Source organism: Dermacentor albipictus, chromosome 9 (genome assembly GCF_038994185.2).
Source record: "Dermacentor albipictus isolate Rhodes 1998 colony chromosome 9, USDA_Dalb.pri_finalv2, whole genome shotgun sequence".
NCBI classification, from domain to species: domain Eukaryota; kingdom Metazoa; phylum Arthropoda; class Arachnida; order Ixodida; family Ixodidae; genus Dermacentor; species Dermacentor albipictus.
In genome coordinates this window covers 83,094,334-83,110,926 of record NC_091829.1, presented here as the reverse complement: position 1 = coordinate 83,110,926, position 16,593 = coordinate 83,094,334, and the positions used below count along the sequence as shown (strand labels likewise).

General features: G+C 47.3%; 2 protein-coding genes and 1 long non-coding RNA gene across 13 annotated transcripts in view; 1 reads left to right on the top strand and 2 right to left on the bottom strand.

Annotated features, from left to right (window-relative positions):
- The window catches only part of LOC135915002 (endothelin-converting enzyme 2-like), a 392,210-nt gene that overhangs the window by 44,574 nt on the left and 331,043 nt on the right, over positions 1 to 16,593 (bottom strand). For 3 of the 11 annotated variants that reach the window (XM_065447948.1, XM_070524848.1, XM_065447947.1), the window contains 2 exons: positions 4,432 to 5,194; positions 141 to 541 (listed from right to left, as the gene is read on the bottom strand). The exons of 5 other annotated variants lie outside the window; for them this stretch is intronic. In XM_065447948.1, the coding sequence (XP_065304020.1) occupies positions 141 to 541; positions 4,432 to 5,103 (1,073 nt within the window). In that variant the 5' untranslated portion in view covers positions 5,104 to 5,194. Of the gene's footprint in view, positions 1 to 140; positions 542 to 4,431; positions 5,195 to 6,065; positions 6,086 to 6,337; positions 6,459 to 16,593 lie in introns of those variants that run through there. 3 more of the 11 variants (XM_065447946.1, XM_065447945.1, XM_070524850.1) reach the window with 2 other exon arrangements.
- LOC135915005 (uncharacterized) overlaps positions 4,965 to 16,593 on the top strand; it is a 41,021-nt gene continuing 29,392 nt past the window's right edge. The window contains exon 1 of the mRNA XM_065447962.1: positions 4,965 to 5,048. The gene's annotated coding sequence lies outside the window, so the exon portion shown is untranslated. The remainder of the gene's footprint in view (positions 5,049 to 16,593) is intronic.
- On the bottom strand, positions 9,995 to 16,330 carry LOC135915006 (uncharacterized). The gene is made up of 2 exons (XR_010568493.1): positions 16,089 to 16,330; positions 9,995 to 10,246 (listed from the first exon to the last, which is right to left on the bottom strand). It is a non-coding gene; the product is annotated as an uncharacterized lncRNA (long non-coding RNA).

Sequence of the window (16,593 nt, the reverse complement as noted above, 5' to 3'; positions counted from 1 at the left end):
GCACGTCGCAGAGACACTATTGAAACGTGCAACCAGGTTATGTGACTCTTCGTCTGGCCCTCTCGCTCTTCCTTCCATGCTACAGCGAACTCACTGTTTTCTTTATTCCCCCTCTGAGTCTATACTCGCTGCCGAGATACCTGGATGCCGCAAATTCGGTCCTTCCCGTCAAGAAGATCTCTGCCACGGTCGCCTCGTACTCCCGGATCACGTGGGCGAGCAGGCTCAACGAACTGCGGTCTTCGCCGGAGCCGCGACTGCGCCACATGGAGCAGACGAACGCGTCCATGTCGACGCAAGGGTCGGCGCTGTAGTTGAGAGTGCCGTTGAACTCGGACGACTGCGCCTTGCAACCGACCGTGGAGCACGGGCTGGCGGTAATCGAAGCCGCTGCGTTGTGGCGCAGCCAGACGATGAGTGTCCCAACCGCGGCCAGCACTAACGACAGCTCCACGGCGCACTTGGCGATGCATTGCAGGTTCTTGAGCACTGGGTCGAGACTGCGGGCCGACTGCGGCGACTTCGCCTTGAGAAGCGTGGCCTGCAGCGTGCGATGTGAAATATGCATGTTTGCTGAGTGATTTTTGTGCAAGAGTAAGGGCGCTCAATCGGGTGGTGCATGCGCAGGATCGAAGTTCTGGAAGAGTGGCGCTTAGACGAAATACACGGAGAAGAACGACATGCACTTGGCGCTGACCAACAAGCGTATGAGTTGATCGCTTCTTGCTTAGAACTGTGTGCGTTCGTAAAAAAAAGAAAACATGGGCAAGCTCGCACTCGGTGGCACGAGGTTTGAAACAGCGAAGCTGGTCGCGAAAGGGCTATTCCGGCTAGTGCTAGGTTGTAACGTGGCAGCTAAGGTGGCAGTTTCAATGGCTGCTGCTACATTGAAACTTGGCTTCAAGTTGTTTTCAGTAATTATTAGCCCGTATGATCCGACCTCTTGACTTCAGCCTCCCTGGCCAATTAGGTCGGATCTTCCCGACGTTGCCGTTGTTTCTCCCGCATCGCAGCAAGTCAAGTTTGGCGATGTGCAGCCCCTTCTTGGGAAGTACGGATTTTCCCAGGCTGCCCCATGGCGTTCACTGACCGAGCGCCGCCAAGCATGCGCTTTCATATTCTTTCCAAGGTCTGGCACATGCGCATTCCTAACCGTTATCACGGCGCATGCGCAGGTCTCGCTGCGGCGGTGGGCGTGGTGGAGTTTACGATCATCATCATCATCATCATCATCAACCTGGTTACGCCCACTGCAGGGCAAAGGCCTCTCCCATATTTCTCCAACAACCTCAGTCATGTACTAGTTGAGTTTACGGTACACGGTCCATTTTACGCCGAGGAAGCACAGATTCGCCCACAAAAAAAAAAAAAAACTAAGAAAGGCGTTGGGAACAACCCTATTCTGCCTCACTTAAGTTCACAGGAAGGAATTTTGGACATTGCTCTGCGGCCGGCTGTCGAACTTCACCGCAATGCGCTAGCGTAACTCGAACGGAAGCAAATTAAAAGAAAGTGATATTTCAAGCGGGAATTTCGACAAGTTTCAATTGGCAACTTCGAGAACGCACGTCCTTTTATTAACATGTTTTTTTTAACGCACTTAGGCGTAGCATCCTTGTTGTGTTGCAGCAGAATTTTTGTCAGAAACAAGACAATGTGACAACTCAGTAGGAAGGTTCACGATTAAGTGCTGTAAGTTGATTATTGATTGTTGCTGAAATTGTGGTGGCCTTCTGAAGTGTCACTTCTTGAAAATGTTACCCATTGCCCATTGAGTTATGGTTGTGCGTTGCGGGGAAGTTTGGCGGATAGACCAAGGGGCAACGTCCAAAACTCCTGGACATGGAAAGCAGTGGGTTGAATGGATAGAGCATAAGCATGCAATTTTGTATTACTGGAAGTGGACATTAGAACACTAACCATACCTAAGTGCTCTGCTCAGTGCCCAAACAAACCAAGATCCACAGGTATTTAAAACTATCCTTAGGTTATTTTATGGTAGTCGCAGCAACGACGAATGAGTCATCTTTGCGTTGGCTAACGACAGCAGGAGCAGATGGTCGGATCTGGAAAGCGATTTAGTTTTAAATCGTACTTTTTCAGTAATTCTAGAGCTTGCAATTATTTACCCCGTTGAACAGTGCACATTGGCGTCAAGAGACATTATTATACTTACAAGTGAAAAAAAAATTAAGGAACACCGAGACCGAGGGACAGTGATAGAGACTGCCTCGAGAGCTTTGGTCAGCCACGCCGGTTATCACGTAAAAATTTATTTTGCTCAGTTCTATGCCTTCTTTTATCAACAACTGCTCACGGCGGTCAGCCAATACCGGGGCAATGACGCAAGTGGAGCACCGCTCGAACCATTGGTAAATTGTGAAAAAGAAAAAAAAAAGATTTTTATAGAAATCGTTGGATTATCCCCGCCTAGCGAACAACGTCCTTGCTGCCGAGAGAGCGGACGCCTGCCGAGGGTTGTTTTCTCGATGATGATGATGATGATGATGAAAAACGTTTATTTGCTCTATTTTGCTGCGATTTTTGCGGCTTCAGATGGAGTCTTCCATCTTCTTTCCAGGGTCGGTTCCCCTAGTCCAGGGCTCCGCTGAGGGTATCTGCCCTGCGTGCACGCCTTACTTGTCCTTGTTGGACATTCAGGATGTCGCTGGATAGCATCCTCTCCCACTGTTCCGCACTCGGGTTTTTTATTATGGCTAGCCCTTCTGTTTTCTGGCCAGCCCATGTGGTATGGTATAGGGTTGGTTTGTCTCCACACCAAGGGCACGTGCTCTCGTACTGCGTGGGGTAGATCTTGCTTAGCATGTTTAGGCACGGGAATGTTCCCGTATGTTCCCGTCTGTTTTCTCGACGTCAGGACTGGCCATTAGTGGGATGTCCAGATTTCGTCGCGGTATAGACATACTTTGAGCGTACAGTATTCTACAACAAAATGCTAGAAGAAAAAGCCGGCGCTGGTGGACAAAGGTGCTGAAAGCGTAGGCTGCTCAGCCAGGACAGGAAAGATGGCTATCATAAAGGTTTGCCGAACCTTCGTTCTTTTGGCTTCAAAAATGCTTTGCGCTGTTGCAAAGTGACAATTTCTGAAGTAAATACTGCGGTGCACAAATAAAAACATCTTGCACTTGATACAGACTTGTGGCTTTCGTGAGTTAATTTAGGCAGCTACAGTTGCCTGGAATTTTAGAAACATAAAAAAGTAATTTATAACTCTAAAAAAACATCCGCAGCCACAAGCGCAAAAGGTTTGTGAGTGAAACGCTGTCGGCGAACGCTATGCACGAAGGCCAGCTTTCTGGTAGAAACGCGGGTAGATCTCGGAGGCCCACGTGGGCCGATCTCGGAGGCAGTAAAGACCACGCCAAAAAAACTACATCGTTTTCAGGCTTCTGGTATTGTTTAGCACTTTTAATATTTCAGTCTGAGAAGATTTAACTTAAAAGGCTTGCGCTGAAAGTGTTTTGTATCATGACGTTTGTTTATGGGCTGTCATTCTCCAAATTCTGAGGAATAAGTTTGTCAAAAATGTAAGACAAGGTATGAGCAACTTTAGTGATAGAACGGTGTGGCACTACGACACTCATATACAGCACGCGATATAGAAAGGCATGGGATGCACAAATACCTAAGTATATACGGCAACTTTCACTCACGGGACGCTGGCGCCGATGCCGACATAAGATTTTGTGTCGCAAGGAGTCCTTAACGCTGTCCCGTTAATATTTATTTCACTATAAATAAATAACTTGCTTGTAATGACTAGAGAAAGAAAACAAAACAGCTGGGTATCAAAGTTAACGGAAGAGTTGTAACACAATATTAATAATTATGATCAAAACCTGCAAAAATAGCCTCTCAACATCTTTAGATCTTGATTGCAAACAAGCCTTCCAAGAACGAATGGCTACTGCACAGAGAATGGAGCTTTCTAAAGAAACTAATAAATGCCTGGCCAAAAAAGATAAGAAGTTGTCGAAACAGGAAACAAAATTCAAATGCAATAGGCCGGTTGCAAAAATAAACAAACAACAATGATCGTAACGCAAAAAATAAAAATGCTCGATGAGTAAACCGCCTAAAAGTACTTCATGATAGACTGCGAGCAATACTCACAGGCAGTTATGTCGGCGTCCACCATGAAAGCTAAAACAAATCTCGCAATAATGATTTATTTGAAAACATTTGTCTTTGGTTGAGTCCTCATAATTTGCGGTAGGATGTTCAGCGGACGGTGCACCTTAACAACGTTTTCAAACGTCGGTTGTTGCGAAATATTTCGTTAGTTTTGGTAATCCAAAATACCGAACGCTTACTTTTCGAATACGAATATTTCGTGTGAGTTATTCGACTCGCATTCGAAACTTCCAATATTGGTCAAACTCTTAACTGTAACGTCTTATCAGCACTTACCGCCGTTTTTTCCCGTTGTGCTGGAGATGGCGCTGTTGTCGTTTCTGTTGCCCCAGTGTCCGGAGAAACGGCCGTGCTCGTACCGCCCCCTTTCGCGTCCAACGGTAATGGAGGCGGCGTAAGGCCGCTTCCGCCAAAGTTCGAAGCGGGCGCGTTTTTCGTCGGACTCGGCTTGTGTTTCCACGAACGAACCAGAAACGGACCGAGCACGCGTTCGGGGTTCGCGCCCCTCCGCGACGTCTGGAGCGAACTCGGGTTCGATCTGTTCGGCGAATGGACGCGTGCGCCCCGTCTTTTGTTAAGCCTGCTGCGACGACTCGTCTTGGATTGGCTTTCACGCGATCGCTCGGCCGGAGTCGATGCGCCGGAACGCGGAGAGCGAGCGGGAGAAGGGTCGTGCAGTCGCCTGGGCTTTGCTCCCTGGCCACGTCGAGCAATGCCAAAGCTGCGCTTGGAACCGTCTCTGACTGAGAGCCCGAGCCCCCGGTCCTGGCCATCCTGTGAGACGAGCTCATTTCTGCCTGTGGAGAACGGTGAACTTGGAGTTGCCACCGGTCCGGCGTGATCGGGCGCGATCTCGTCTTGTCCGCCCTTTTCGCACCGCCTCCTGTCTTCGGGTGAGTGGTCACGTGATTCTATTAAAACTGTGGGGGTTACAGCGGTAGCTTTCATGCCTCACCGTAGGCGGTGTTTCGTGAAAGAGACCCTTGGTATGCCGAACCCCTCACAACAGCGCCGCCACTGGTAGCTTGAACGCGTCTACCTGTACGAGAGAAAGGAGACAATCTTTGTTTGAAGTCAGTTGGGATTGAATAGAGGCAACGCACTTAACACCGTGTAATTTCACACTTGTCGATATCGTCGTCATCCTGGGCCGATTTTTTTTTACTCCCGTTACAGGAAGAAATGTTCTCCCAGCGACCTTTAATTATCCATGTGATGCGTCAGCCGACAATATCTGCGAACTGGCGAAAAACGACCAGAGGCTCCTTTTTGACGGAGCATGGAGGGCCCCTTAGGCAAAACATGGTGCGCAGCAAGCATACACAGGAAAATCAGAGACGTTCATTCGAAGGAGTGATGGAAAGGAAACACAATTAAGCAAAGTAATAGCGCGCGTATATTTTGTCAGAAATATAATCTGAGCTATACTCCATCTCAAAGGTCATTTGCGGCACCGTGGAAACTGCAGGTCCCCGTAGCCAATCGGAAAATCGTATGCCGCTCGAGATGTGTTCCTCCGCGCCCTGTCGTCTGCTCACAGCCAGAATAACTGGTGGCGTAGGACGTGTATACACTAAGGTGTTAAGATGTCACGCATCGCTGCAACGTATATGGTGCCCCAGACAAACTAAAACTCACTAATCCCGAGGATAATCGGACATTTACACCCGGAACTATAATGCCTTGCGCAAGGGCATTGCGTGTGTACACCTCTTACCTTCGGAAGTGCTGAAAACGACTTGAGAGATGGAGTGCAGGTAAAATACTTCGTTAACAATATTACACAGGTATGTAGAAACGCTTATGTGACAACGTCCTATGCTAATGGCAAATAGAGAGCAAGAAAAATTACACGAATAAAGAAATAGTAGTGCATGCGTGGGTGTTAGCGATTCGTGAAGCTAACATACCTCTCACTGCCCGCTTTTGGATGAACATTGACGCCAACGGCTTCAAATTATAAACTACCCCCTAAAACTATTGGAGGGAACTTTGGTGCCAGCGTCTACAACAGCTACCTTACGGTGGTTATGGCAAACCCGAGCTGATGGGCGACGCACTAAATTGCACGAAGTTCGTCCTTCGGACGTCACACAGTGAAACAGACGGCACATTTTGGGGCCTCCGCTTCCTTGTCCCTGTACAACGCGTACAAGACAGTTGCTTGGCGTATATTGCTTACCGAGCAGGCGTTTGGCGTACAGACACGCGATCTTCTTCTTCGTCTTCTTCTTTTTCTTGTCTTCTGGACGTTTCACTGGTACCCACTATGGAGGATTGGCCAAGACCCGAGTAAAAAAGGCCTAATGAACATGAAAAAAAATTCGCGTGTAAGTTTGCCAATACTGATAAATTCAGTGTAAGGGATGCAAGAAAATGAATGACGGAACCTGAACTTAAATGTACAAAAATAATAATAATAAAGGAAGGAGATTTAACTGGGCAGTCGCTTGGATGGATGGATGGATGAAAAACTTTATTAGGGTCCTTTAGGGCGCGCCCTAGCGCGCAGCGGGCCGCTCCCACGTCGGGACAGAGAGGCCGAGACTCTCCGCTGCGTCGCGGGCCCGTTGGACAGCCCATAACTGTTCTTCGAGGTTGGGGCTGTGTAGGACAGCATCCCAGCGTGAAGAAGTGTTACTTTCATCACTGCGTAACGCGGGGCGTCGCCAGAGCATGTGAGGTAAGTTCGCCAAGTCATTGCATAGTGCACATGCATTTGTCGCCTGAATTTCGGGGTACATCTTGTGAAGAAGTAGGGGGTTTGGGTATGCCCCCCTCTGTAGAAGCCTTAGTGTCAAAGCCTGAGGTCTATTGAGTTTGCAATGTGGGAGGGGGTAGATCCTCCGAAACAAGTAAAAGTGCTTGGTAATTTCGGTGTACGAGGAAGGAGAGTCCCGATTGTCAGTACCCCCGGCGTCACGCTGCCCGGTAGCTACGCGGTTGATGATCCCTCACGCAGCTCCGTGTGCCGACTCGTTGAGGTTGGGCGGGGCACCCTCGATCTGTCCCATGTGAGCTGGAAACCAGATCAATGTGTGTGGCTTGATTTCTTTGCTTCCTAATATCCCTAGGGCCAGCTCGGATATGGTTCCTTTGGCAAATGCCCTAACAGCTGATATGGAGTCACTGTAGATTGATGTCCTCTTGTTGTCCAATAAGGCCATCCCTATTGCAGCCTGCTCTGCGATTTCAGAGGACGTCGTCCGAATTGAGATTGCGTTCGTTATTTGGCTTTCATGATTTACGCTAACTACAGCGAAGGCCTGTCCATCGGCGTAGCGCGCTGCGTCTACGAAACTGTTCTGCGAAGCCCCTTCACGAGCCTTTTCCAGGAGAGCCTTCGCGCGCGCCCGACGTCTTCCCACGTTGTGTTCTGGATGGACGTTTCGTGGGATAGGCGCGACAGTGATGCGGTCCCGCTGCTCTCGAGGGATGCTGCAGAACTTTGTTTTGATTACTCTGGAAGGAACGCCCAGCTCCTGTAAGATGTGCCTTCCAGCTTGTGTGGTAGATAGCCTGATGAACTGGGCCCTCTCCTGTGCTTCCGCTATTTCCTCTAGCGTGTTATGCATGCCAAGTTGAAGTAAGCGTTCCGTGGGAGTGTATACGGGGAGGCCGAGAGCTCTCTTGATTGCCTTCCTGATTAATGCATTGAGCTTATCCCTTTCCGATCTTTGCCAGTTGTGCATGGCCGCGACGTAAGTGAAATGACACATTACGAACGCATGTACCAATCTCACGAGGTTATCTTCTCCGAGGCCTTGCTGCTGGTTGGACACTCTTCTGATTAGCCTGATGGCATTGTCCGTCTTCTTAGTGAGTCGCAGCACCGTCTGGTTGTTTGAACCACTCGACTCTACCATCATGTTGAGAATCCGGATAGCATCCACCCTCGGAATATAGCCTCCGTCTTTTCTGCGCAGTTTTATGTCGCATTCGGCGAGTGGCTTCCATCCCTTTAGTTTCGGGCCTCTGCGCTTGGGTCGATAAAGTAGCAGTTCCGACTTGTGCGGTGAGCGCCGAAGGCCCGTGGACTCAAGGTATCTCTCGGTAACATCAACCGCCTCTTGCAGGGCCGTCTCTACCTGTCCGTCACTACCTCCCGTACACCAGATGGTAACGTCGTCTGCGTATATGGTATGACTGATACCGTCAATACCAGAGAGTGTCCGGGATAGACCGATCATGACTAGGTTAAAGAGGGTTGGGGATATGACTGACCCTTGTGGCGTCCCTTTAGACCCCAGCTTAATCATGTCTGAAGTCAGGTCCCCGATCTTAATGGTGGCTTCTCTGTCTGACAGGAAAGATCTCGTGTAGGAATGAAAGTGCTTCCCCAGGTTTAGGCTCGAGCTTGTGTTTAAAACGCACGAGTGAAGAATGTTATCAAATGCCTTTTCGAGATCTAGATTTAGCATGGTTCTCGTGTCCCGCGTATTACAGTCAATAATGTGATGCTTGATGAGCTTCATCGCGTCCTGCGTCGAGAGTCCGACCCTGAAGCCGATCATGTTGTGTGGGTAAATGTCGTGGTCCTCCAGGTAGCGTGAAAGCCTGTTTAGGATTGCGTGCTCAGCAACTTTGCCCACGCACGATGTGAGCGAAATTGGGCGGAGGTTATCGAGGCTGGGCGGCTTGCCTGGCTTGGGGATGAGAATGGTGTTGGCAGATTTCCACATTTGCGGGACTTTACCACTTCTCCACGCTTGGTTAATGATGTCGCTTGGAATAAATAATAAATTCCTGCGCTTGGACAGAAAGATGGGACAGTTAGAATTTAAACAAAGATGTGTTCCAGCGCGTACGCAAAAAAAAGAAAGACTGGGAAGAGGTGCAGAGACAAAAGGACGAAAGAAGAGGTATAACGCTGATCTTAAACTGTAGTAACCTTGGAATGAATGACAGCAAACCACGTAGTTAACGCAAAGGCTGCGTCTTGGCGCATGAAACTTGTAGGATAACTTGATTGATGCCGCTATCAATTCCGCAAAGCACGAAACCGCTCGCCAAGGTATCGAGTTCTGTTTTCACCAAATCAATAGAAGAGATGCTCACGAACCTGCCAGTATCATTTGATACACAATGCCCTTCGAGTAGTAATCTGCATTATCTTCTCATTTCCCCCCCAAAACACGTACGTTGTGTAATAAGGGCGTGACAAAATTTATTCTGCAGTTGCTAGCAAGACGACTTGATCCCGCCAAAGCTAGCACATGCACGCTGTACTCCACCAGCCTGTTGTTAACACACCTCCCAGTCTGGCAGGTACAGGCTTTGGCGGGACCAGGTCATCTTCTAAAGGTTATCACAGTTGAAGACCAGCGCTCTACCCTATTCTGTCGTCCTTTTGTCTCTGCACCTCTCATCCTTTTTTTCTTACACTGTGGAACACGTCTCTGAATGTATTCCTGGACGCGGGCGCAAACCAACCCTGTGAGTGTACCCAAGAATCGTAGGTCCAAATGAAGGAATAAAGAGAATGGTCAGATCCAGGCTAATCTTGCACAATTAGATTTCGAAGCTTCTTTTTCAGAGCGCGGTAAAGCGGTGGCAGATTCAAAGAATTATGTCATCTATCTTTTTTTCCCGCCTCATTACAGAAAATGCGAGGGGAAGAATGCCTCAAACTTTACCTGTGTAGACAAAAATTGAGAAATTGAATCCGACAGTGTAATTTGGTGAGGTATACTTCGAGCCTCTGTCTATGGAATGATTCACTATGCCAGGGATATCGGAGGTGTCGGCAGTTCCGACAACAAGACTTGTCTACGCAATCACAGACAAGTTCCTTGCCCGAAACACCTTTTCTTCGACCACTGCCGATCACTTCACCTAATTAACCTCTATTTTGGACCTTTATTAATATTAAAGTAGTGCCCTTCAACTTCCGAATCGCTGCGCGAACCAGCTTGTTCTCGTGGCTATTTAGACGACCCGGATCGGCTCGAAGAGTCCGTGTCGTTGTAGTTTCTAGTGGGCAGATTAGGAAAAGGAAGGCAGGCTCTTTGGTCTGGGTCGCAGTACAGGGATTCTTTGCACTCAGTAGGACCTGGACAGAGCCCCGGAGGAGCGCAAGGGTCTCCGAGACCTAGAAGAGAATCGTTACAGCACGTTCAATTGCAGGAAACCCCTCGGCGTTCTTCAGTTACTACCACGTTCTACTTTAACTGCCAAGCTCGTAACCGTGACCTTGTTTTGGTGCAGATGCAAAACGCCGTCGAGTACCGACATGTTTAGGGTAAACAGTGATTTTTCACGCAAATTCATTCATACAGCAGCCGACACCTCCGCTCGTATTGACCACGAACTCAAGGTACACCCACCCTTCACACGGACTTCACGGACCTGTAGTCTTATCAATAAATGAGTTGAACGCCTTTCCGCAATGCATTGTCAACATTAAGAAATCTTCTTTTCAGTCGGCTTTACTAAACTACCTCATGAGCAAACCTGCCGTACCAGCTGACCTTTCGTAAACTACCATGTTATCCTAATTGAGCACCCTACTACCTTTGATCACTGCCATGTATTTGTTGCTATATTCTAAATAGTGTTGTAGTTAGATCTTGTGTTGTTGCATTATACAATCGTTAGGTCATGCTACTACTAGACGCACTGTATCTCCTTAATGCTGAAAATAGTTCTGTTCTTTATTTTGTGTTTTGATCTTCATGCTTAATGCCCACTTTAATGTTTCTTGTTGTTATCCCCCCCTGTAATGCCCGATCCTGGGCCCTTAGGTTAAATAAATGAAATGAAGTGAAAAGCAGCGCAAGCTTAACAGGGAAGGACAGAAGAAGTGCATGGACGAGCGCTGAGTCTCAACGCGCGCTTTCTTTTGGAAATCCTCTGAACTTATATAGCTATGCTATGAAAATTCCCCGAATAAAAATAAAAAACAAGCAGCACAACTAACATGAACCACTACCAACACACATGCAGAGCAACGACATATGACCGAATCAAAGCTTACCATGTGGCGCGAAAAAAAAAAGGACTATGCTAGTGTAATATCACCGTGGAAAAAACTACTCTGGCCTGTCTAAAAGCCCCACTTTTCTCTAAGTGTGGGCGATGGACTGTTGACGCCTACATAGGGAGTCATGATGGCTTATGTGAAAAGCTTCCACCATTACCGTGTTACTTGATCACGTTGTTTACACAAAAACTCTGTTTCATTGCACAACCGTTGGTATAAACAGTGTTTACAATGAAGGGCCAATCGCAATAGCGCGTCGCTTCTGCGCGCGTTATCATGCTCATCATGCTCCTCACGCTACTCAGGCTCGTGTTTATGCACCGGCCTGTCTGCCTTATGCTGGTTTTGTCACATGACAAAGGCAACCTATACATCACACCTGTTCGACAATTCCAATTCACCAAATGGGTCACATGCTTCACAGCACACCGATACTCTTACTGGCACTTGCATTATCGGCGTGCGTTTATACTTATTGGCAGATGCTTTCTGTCTTTTCAGATGCCGAAGAAACAACATCTAAGCCATACCTTTTGCCCGTGCTTTTCAAACCTTGAGACATACCATCAACATAAGACAGCACGGCCGGTCTTATTCATCTGACCTGTTCCGTGTAGCCGTGGTCTTTCCCCGACTTCACCCATCTAATTACTTTTTCACACCTCCTGGGAATGACGTCACGTTGATAGTCGGCCCTCTGCAGCCTTTCTGTACTAAGTCTGCAGGCTATGTGATACGGCCTCACTATACGTTCGAGAAGCTGCTGCTTTCACGCGCTCAACCGCAATGCCGTCCTCAGGGACCATGGAGTGCTCCGAGCTGTAAGGTAGTAAGGCTTTTTACTTCTGGAATTTTACTTAGAACACACGTGCTGCTGCTTCTGAATTGATAGCCTTAGGTCTAGAAACTGCAGCTCCCCGTCTTTTGGCACATCTGTAGTGAAGTCAAGCTCTCTGTCTCTCTTCTGGACGAGTTTCGCTATCTTGACTAATCCACGCTGAACCAGCTCGCTTTCTACAGAAATGAGGTAATTGGTAAAACAACAGAAGGCTTTTGTGATCACTTCTGTGAAATCTTTAGGAAGCATCCGATCAAGCTTGCTCAAGAAAATATTGCTCAGTACTGGCGCAATACAGGACCCGATGCAAACGCCGGACCTTTGTGCGAACAATTCAACCTTCCGAATGATAAACGCAACCTTGAGGTAAAAAAAAAGAAATGATAGCCCTAAGACTCAACAGACTTTGCCCACTTCGAAATGAAAGCCCGCTCGTCAATTTCCTCTGTGATAAACAGCTTCACAGACCTTGTCAGTTCACAACGGTGCGTCATATAATACCTATCTTCAATATCAATACTGAACATTCTACATCCTTCAGGATTAGAATCTGAGAGAAATTGCGCCACTACTCCAGAGTTCGTGACCAGGAAGGCTTCGACGACAATGAGAGAGTCAAATTTTTTTTTTCTGCGGAGAACCGTAAACGGCATATTACCAGGTGTGTTTTCTAATAGGATGGCTCGCAAGCGAAGGTCCGGTTTATGTTTTTTGCACAAAAAAAAAGAAAACTCGAGATCGGGCCATTTGGCCTTTCTAACCACCGAGGCTGCAGCGTTCAAGTTCAGAGCTTGCAGACGAACTAGCGCGTGTTCTTTCATTTTTTTTTGGTATAAGGGACATGTTCGCAAAGTTCTTGCTGAGAAGTGAACAAGTTTGCTGCTGAAAAAGGCCCTCCGGCATCAAAACAAGAAAGCCCTTCTTTCACAGTCATTCGAGGAAGCTTTTCACGTAAGCAAAAATGGCTACCGGTGCATAAGTAAGCCATCCATCGCCCTCACTGAGGAAGGAGTGACGTTTATAGACGGACCCGATAACTTGTTTCATGGTGTTTTTACACTTGCATGCTTTTTCTTTTGGCGCCACATGGTAAGCTATGAGCCGGTGATGCGTTATTACGAGGCACGTGCGTTGGTAGTGCTTCATCGTGGGGATGATGTTTCTTTTCTTTCTTTTTTAACCGGGGTTTTTTATGAGATAGATTTATAAATTTGCATATCTGCTGTGCACAAATAAAGTTTATTCGTCCTCCTCCTCCTCCTCCATGATTTCAAGAAGGCATGAGTTGTGAGTCAGCGCTCGTACATTTGTTTCCTCTGTCCGTCCATGGTTATACTGCGCCGCTCTCCACCACGAACGTAAACCAACTTGCCCAACTAAAATGAAATCAAATTACAAGGGTTTTACGTGCCAAAGATTACAATTTCATTGTGAAGCATGCCGTAGTGAGGGAGTTCGGATTAATTTCAACCGCCACGGGTTCTTTAACGTGCCCCCTATGCACGGGACGCGGTCATTCTTGCATTTCGTCCTCATCCAATCACGGCCGCCGAGGCCGGCATTTGATGCAACGTCCGCAACGTCCACAATGCAGACTGAACAGTTGACAATCTAGCCGAAAGCTAGTGGCAACAACGTAATATACATATGCAATGAAGCCTGTATCCTGATATTTACAGTTGTTGCAACCTTTGATTACTGCCTACTTCGGGCACGTCTATGTCTTGCTTGCGCTGGAGCTGGCTGCTTTCAAGTGCTGTAGAAGCCATTCACCGCTGCGCCTGCATTCGTACACCCCATGCAGAACTTTCGTCGCAATAAAAACGCCTTCCAATAGGAAGTGCATAACTGCTGCAACGTGTCTCTCTCAATTTTTTTTGTGTTTTTGTGAGCATCACCTCCAGTGTGGCCAATCTCCCCGGTGGGTATGTACTAGGTGTCGAGGCCCCAACATGTGCCTTCGCTGGAAGCGCTAAGGTGGCGGTGATGCAATGGCATCTAGCCATCGTATTCACTGTGATGCCATTTGCCATGGGCTGTCCGTGTCCGCAGTGCCAGTGCAAGCTCTTCCGGTACCACTGTAGGCCACTGCCACATCCATGCGAGTCCGTGATGTTCCCCACCACACTCGCCGACAAACCGGCGCGAATGTTAGACTCCACTAACGTGGCTGTTTTCTCTTCGGAAAACCCTTCAAAGCGGAGAGTTGGCCGGTGTTTTGTTTCGCTTAGCGCGTGGTGCTTGTTTAATACCAGTGACAAAACACTACATTGGAGCGTTATGTTCATCTTTCCTGTGCAAACTAGATGGTACGGTGTGCGGGTGAGTCAAGAAGAATAGCAGGATATGGAAGTTGGCTTCCATAAGGCAAATCTTGAATAACAGCTTGAGAAAGACGACCTCGAGATGAAAATAACTGTGCCACTCGTAATGAGGTGATACTGATAAAATGAAACCTGGAAGTCTGTGCCATTGGTAATCAGGTGATGCTGATAAAATGAAACCTGGAACTGCTTGTGGCAGGGAAATGCAGTCATCGGTCATATTGAAATGCTGTGGATATTCGACACCCATTTTCTAGTGGAGAGAAGCGAAGCTTGCTAAAACAGTTTTGCTCAGCATGCACTTCGTGCGTAGGCATCAATGGCAGCGCTCAGGATGAATCGGTGTCAACGTATACGTCGTCTTAATTGTTATGAAAAATTATGAAATATACAGACCGCTCTTCAGTTACCCATCTAAAAGAACACCTTGAAGCTCACACGAGAGCAGTTAACGAGTTTGCTTTATTAAATGAGTGATCGCCTCTGAGCAGTTCTACCGCGAATACACAGTGTTGAAGGAAAAAAAGAAGCCAGTCACAAAACACAAAGGACAAGAGGAGAGGTTCGCACCACAACGACTGGTCATTGCGGTGTGAACCTCTCCTTTTGTCCTTTGTGTTTTGTGACTGGTATTTTTTTTCAAATATGCACCAACTCGCCCGGATTTCAACCCTTCTGCAAATACACCATTGCTTGGAAGAAAAATAACGATTCTGGTGTCCTAAAATATTTGAGTGGCTTGATTCTGCCACAAGCGTCGCCAGAGCGAGCGTCGACGTCAAGCATTAGCGAGTGCGTGGCTTCACACTTTGGCAGTGACAGTATCCTTGTATGTATATGTACTGAAGTTTGTCTTGACACCTTTAGAATATTTTTTCGTGTTGTTTCTTCGAATAAGTTTTTTTCGTTGCTGTGTCTCCTGGTGGTTTATCTTTCTTTTTGTTAGCGCGTGCAACCAAGACGTTTTTCTGTTCCAAAGTTTAAGAAAAACCTCTGAAAGAATACAAAATATCTGCGAAGCCCTTGAAAGAGAACTACGTAAAGAATGAGACACTTCAACGAGTCTCGATTTAACCAGGAACAGGGAATAAATAGGTACACACTGAATGAAGCTTTAAAATGTCCAATTAACTGCTCCAACTGTGGCACTCAAGGTGGCCAAAAAATGGGAGATACTATACATTGGATTATCACAGCAGTCGGTGTTGACGAGTGCCATCGAGTCCTCTCCAGGGATAACGCCTCTCTACCACTCTCGCACCACACGACAATCATATTTAGCAAATAAATTTGCCCAATTTTTAAAATTCTGGTTTCAAACAATCTTGTAACATTGAAAAGTGAGAATTTTCAATAAAACATTACGTTGTCGATGCATCAACTCAAAAAGAGAAATTTGCGTGGATTAAAACTTATAGCTTTCGCACTTTTACAGTGTTGGAACAGAAGGCCCCCAAAGAATTGCCATTTATTAAACAGATGACTGCGTTGATGTCGAGGCTACAATCGTCGAGCTTATATGCCTGATGGCGCTAGTCTCTTCTTCTTCCACCGCGGGGCTCTATTTCCAGTACAACATAAACACGATTCCTTGTAAATTTACAAACCGAAAATGCAATGAACAACACAGGAGGAACCTCTGGTGCCACAGGGTGGATGATTACAGAAATCACGTATTCCTAATTCTCATGATAGCTTAACGATGGCAGCATCAGAGTTATGCCTAATATTTTTTTTGAAGTGACTATGATTTCCACTAGCCCAACTTCCCATTGTCTAGCGTACTCACTGATTTGCTTGACGCATTGAAGGCAGCAGCCGCAGAAACCAGCGCCGAGCGCAATCCGGCCTTCGCATGGATCTGGCAGTGGCCCACAGTTGTACCGGAACAGCTTGCATTGGTACTGCGGACAGGGACAGCTCATGGCAAATGGCGTCACAGCGAATACGACGGCTAGATGCCATTGCATCACCGCCGCCATAGCGCTTACAGCGAACGCACACGTTGTTGCTGCGGCCTCAGTAGCTAGTGCATACCCACTAGGGTGATTGTCAACACTGGAGGTGATGCTCACAAAAAAAAAGAAGAGAGAGCTGGAGAGAAGGAGAGGGAGAGGAAGCTTAACAGCAGTAATCGGCTCCAGGACAAGTGTCACAACGCATTCTTCCTGCTACGATGAGGATGATGATGATGGAGATTTGTTGTGATATGTATAAACGATGTTAGAAGAAAGAACGCCTAATAAAATGGAAACACATACATCGCGAGAACAGGTCGACGGTAACCCTCTACA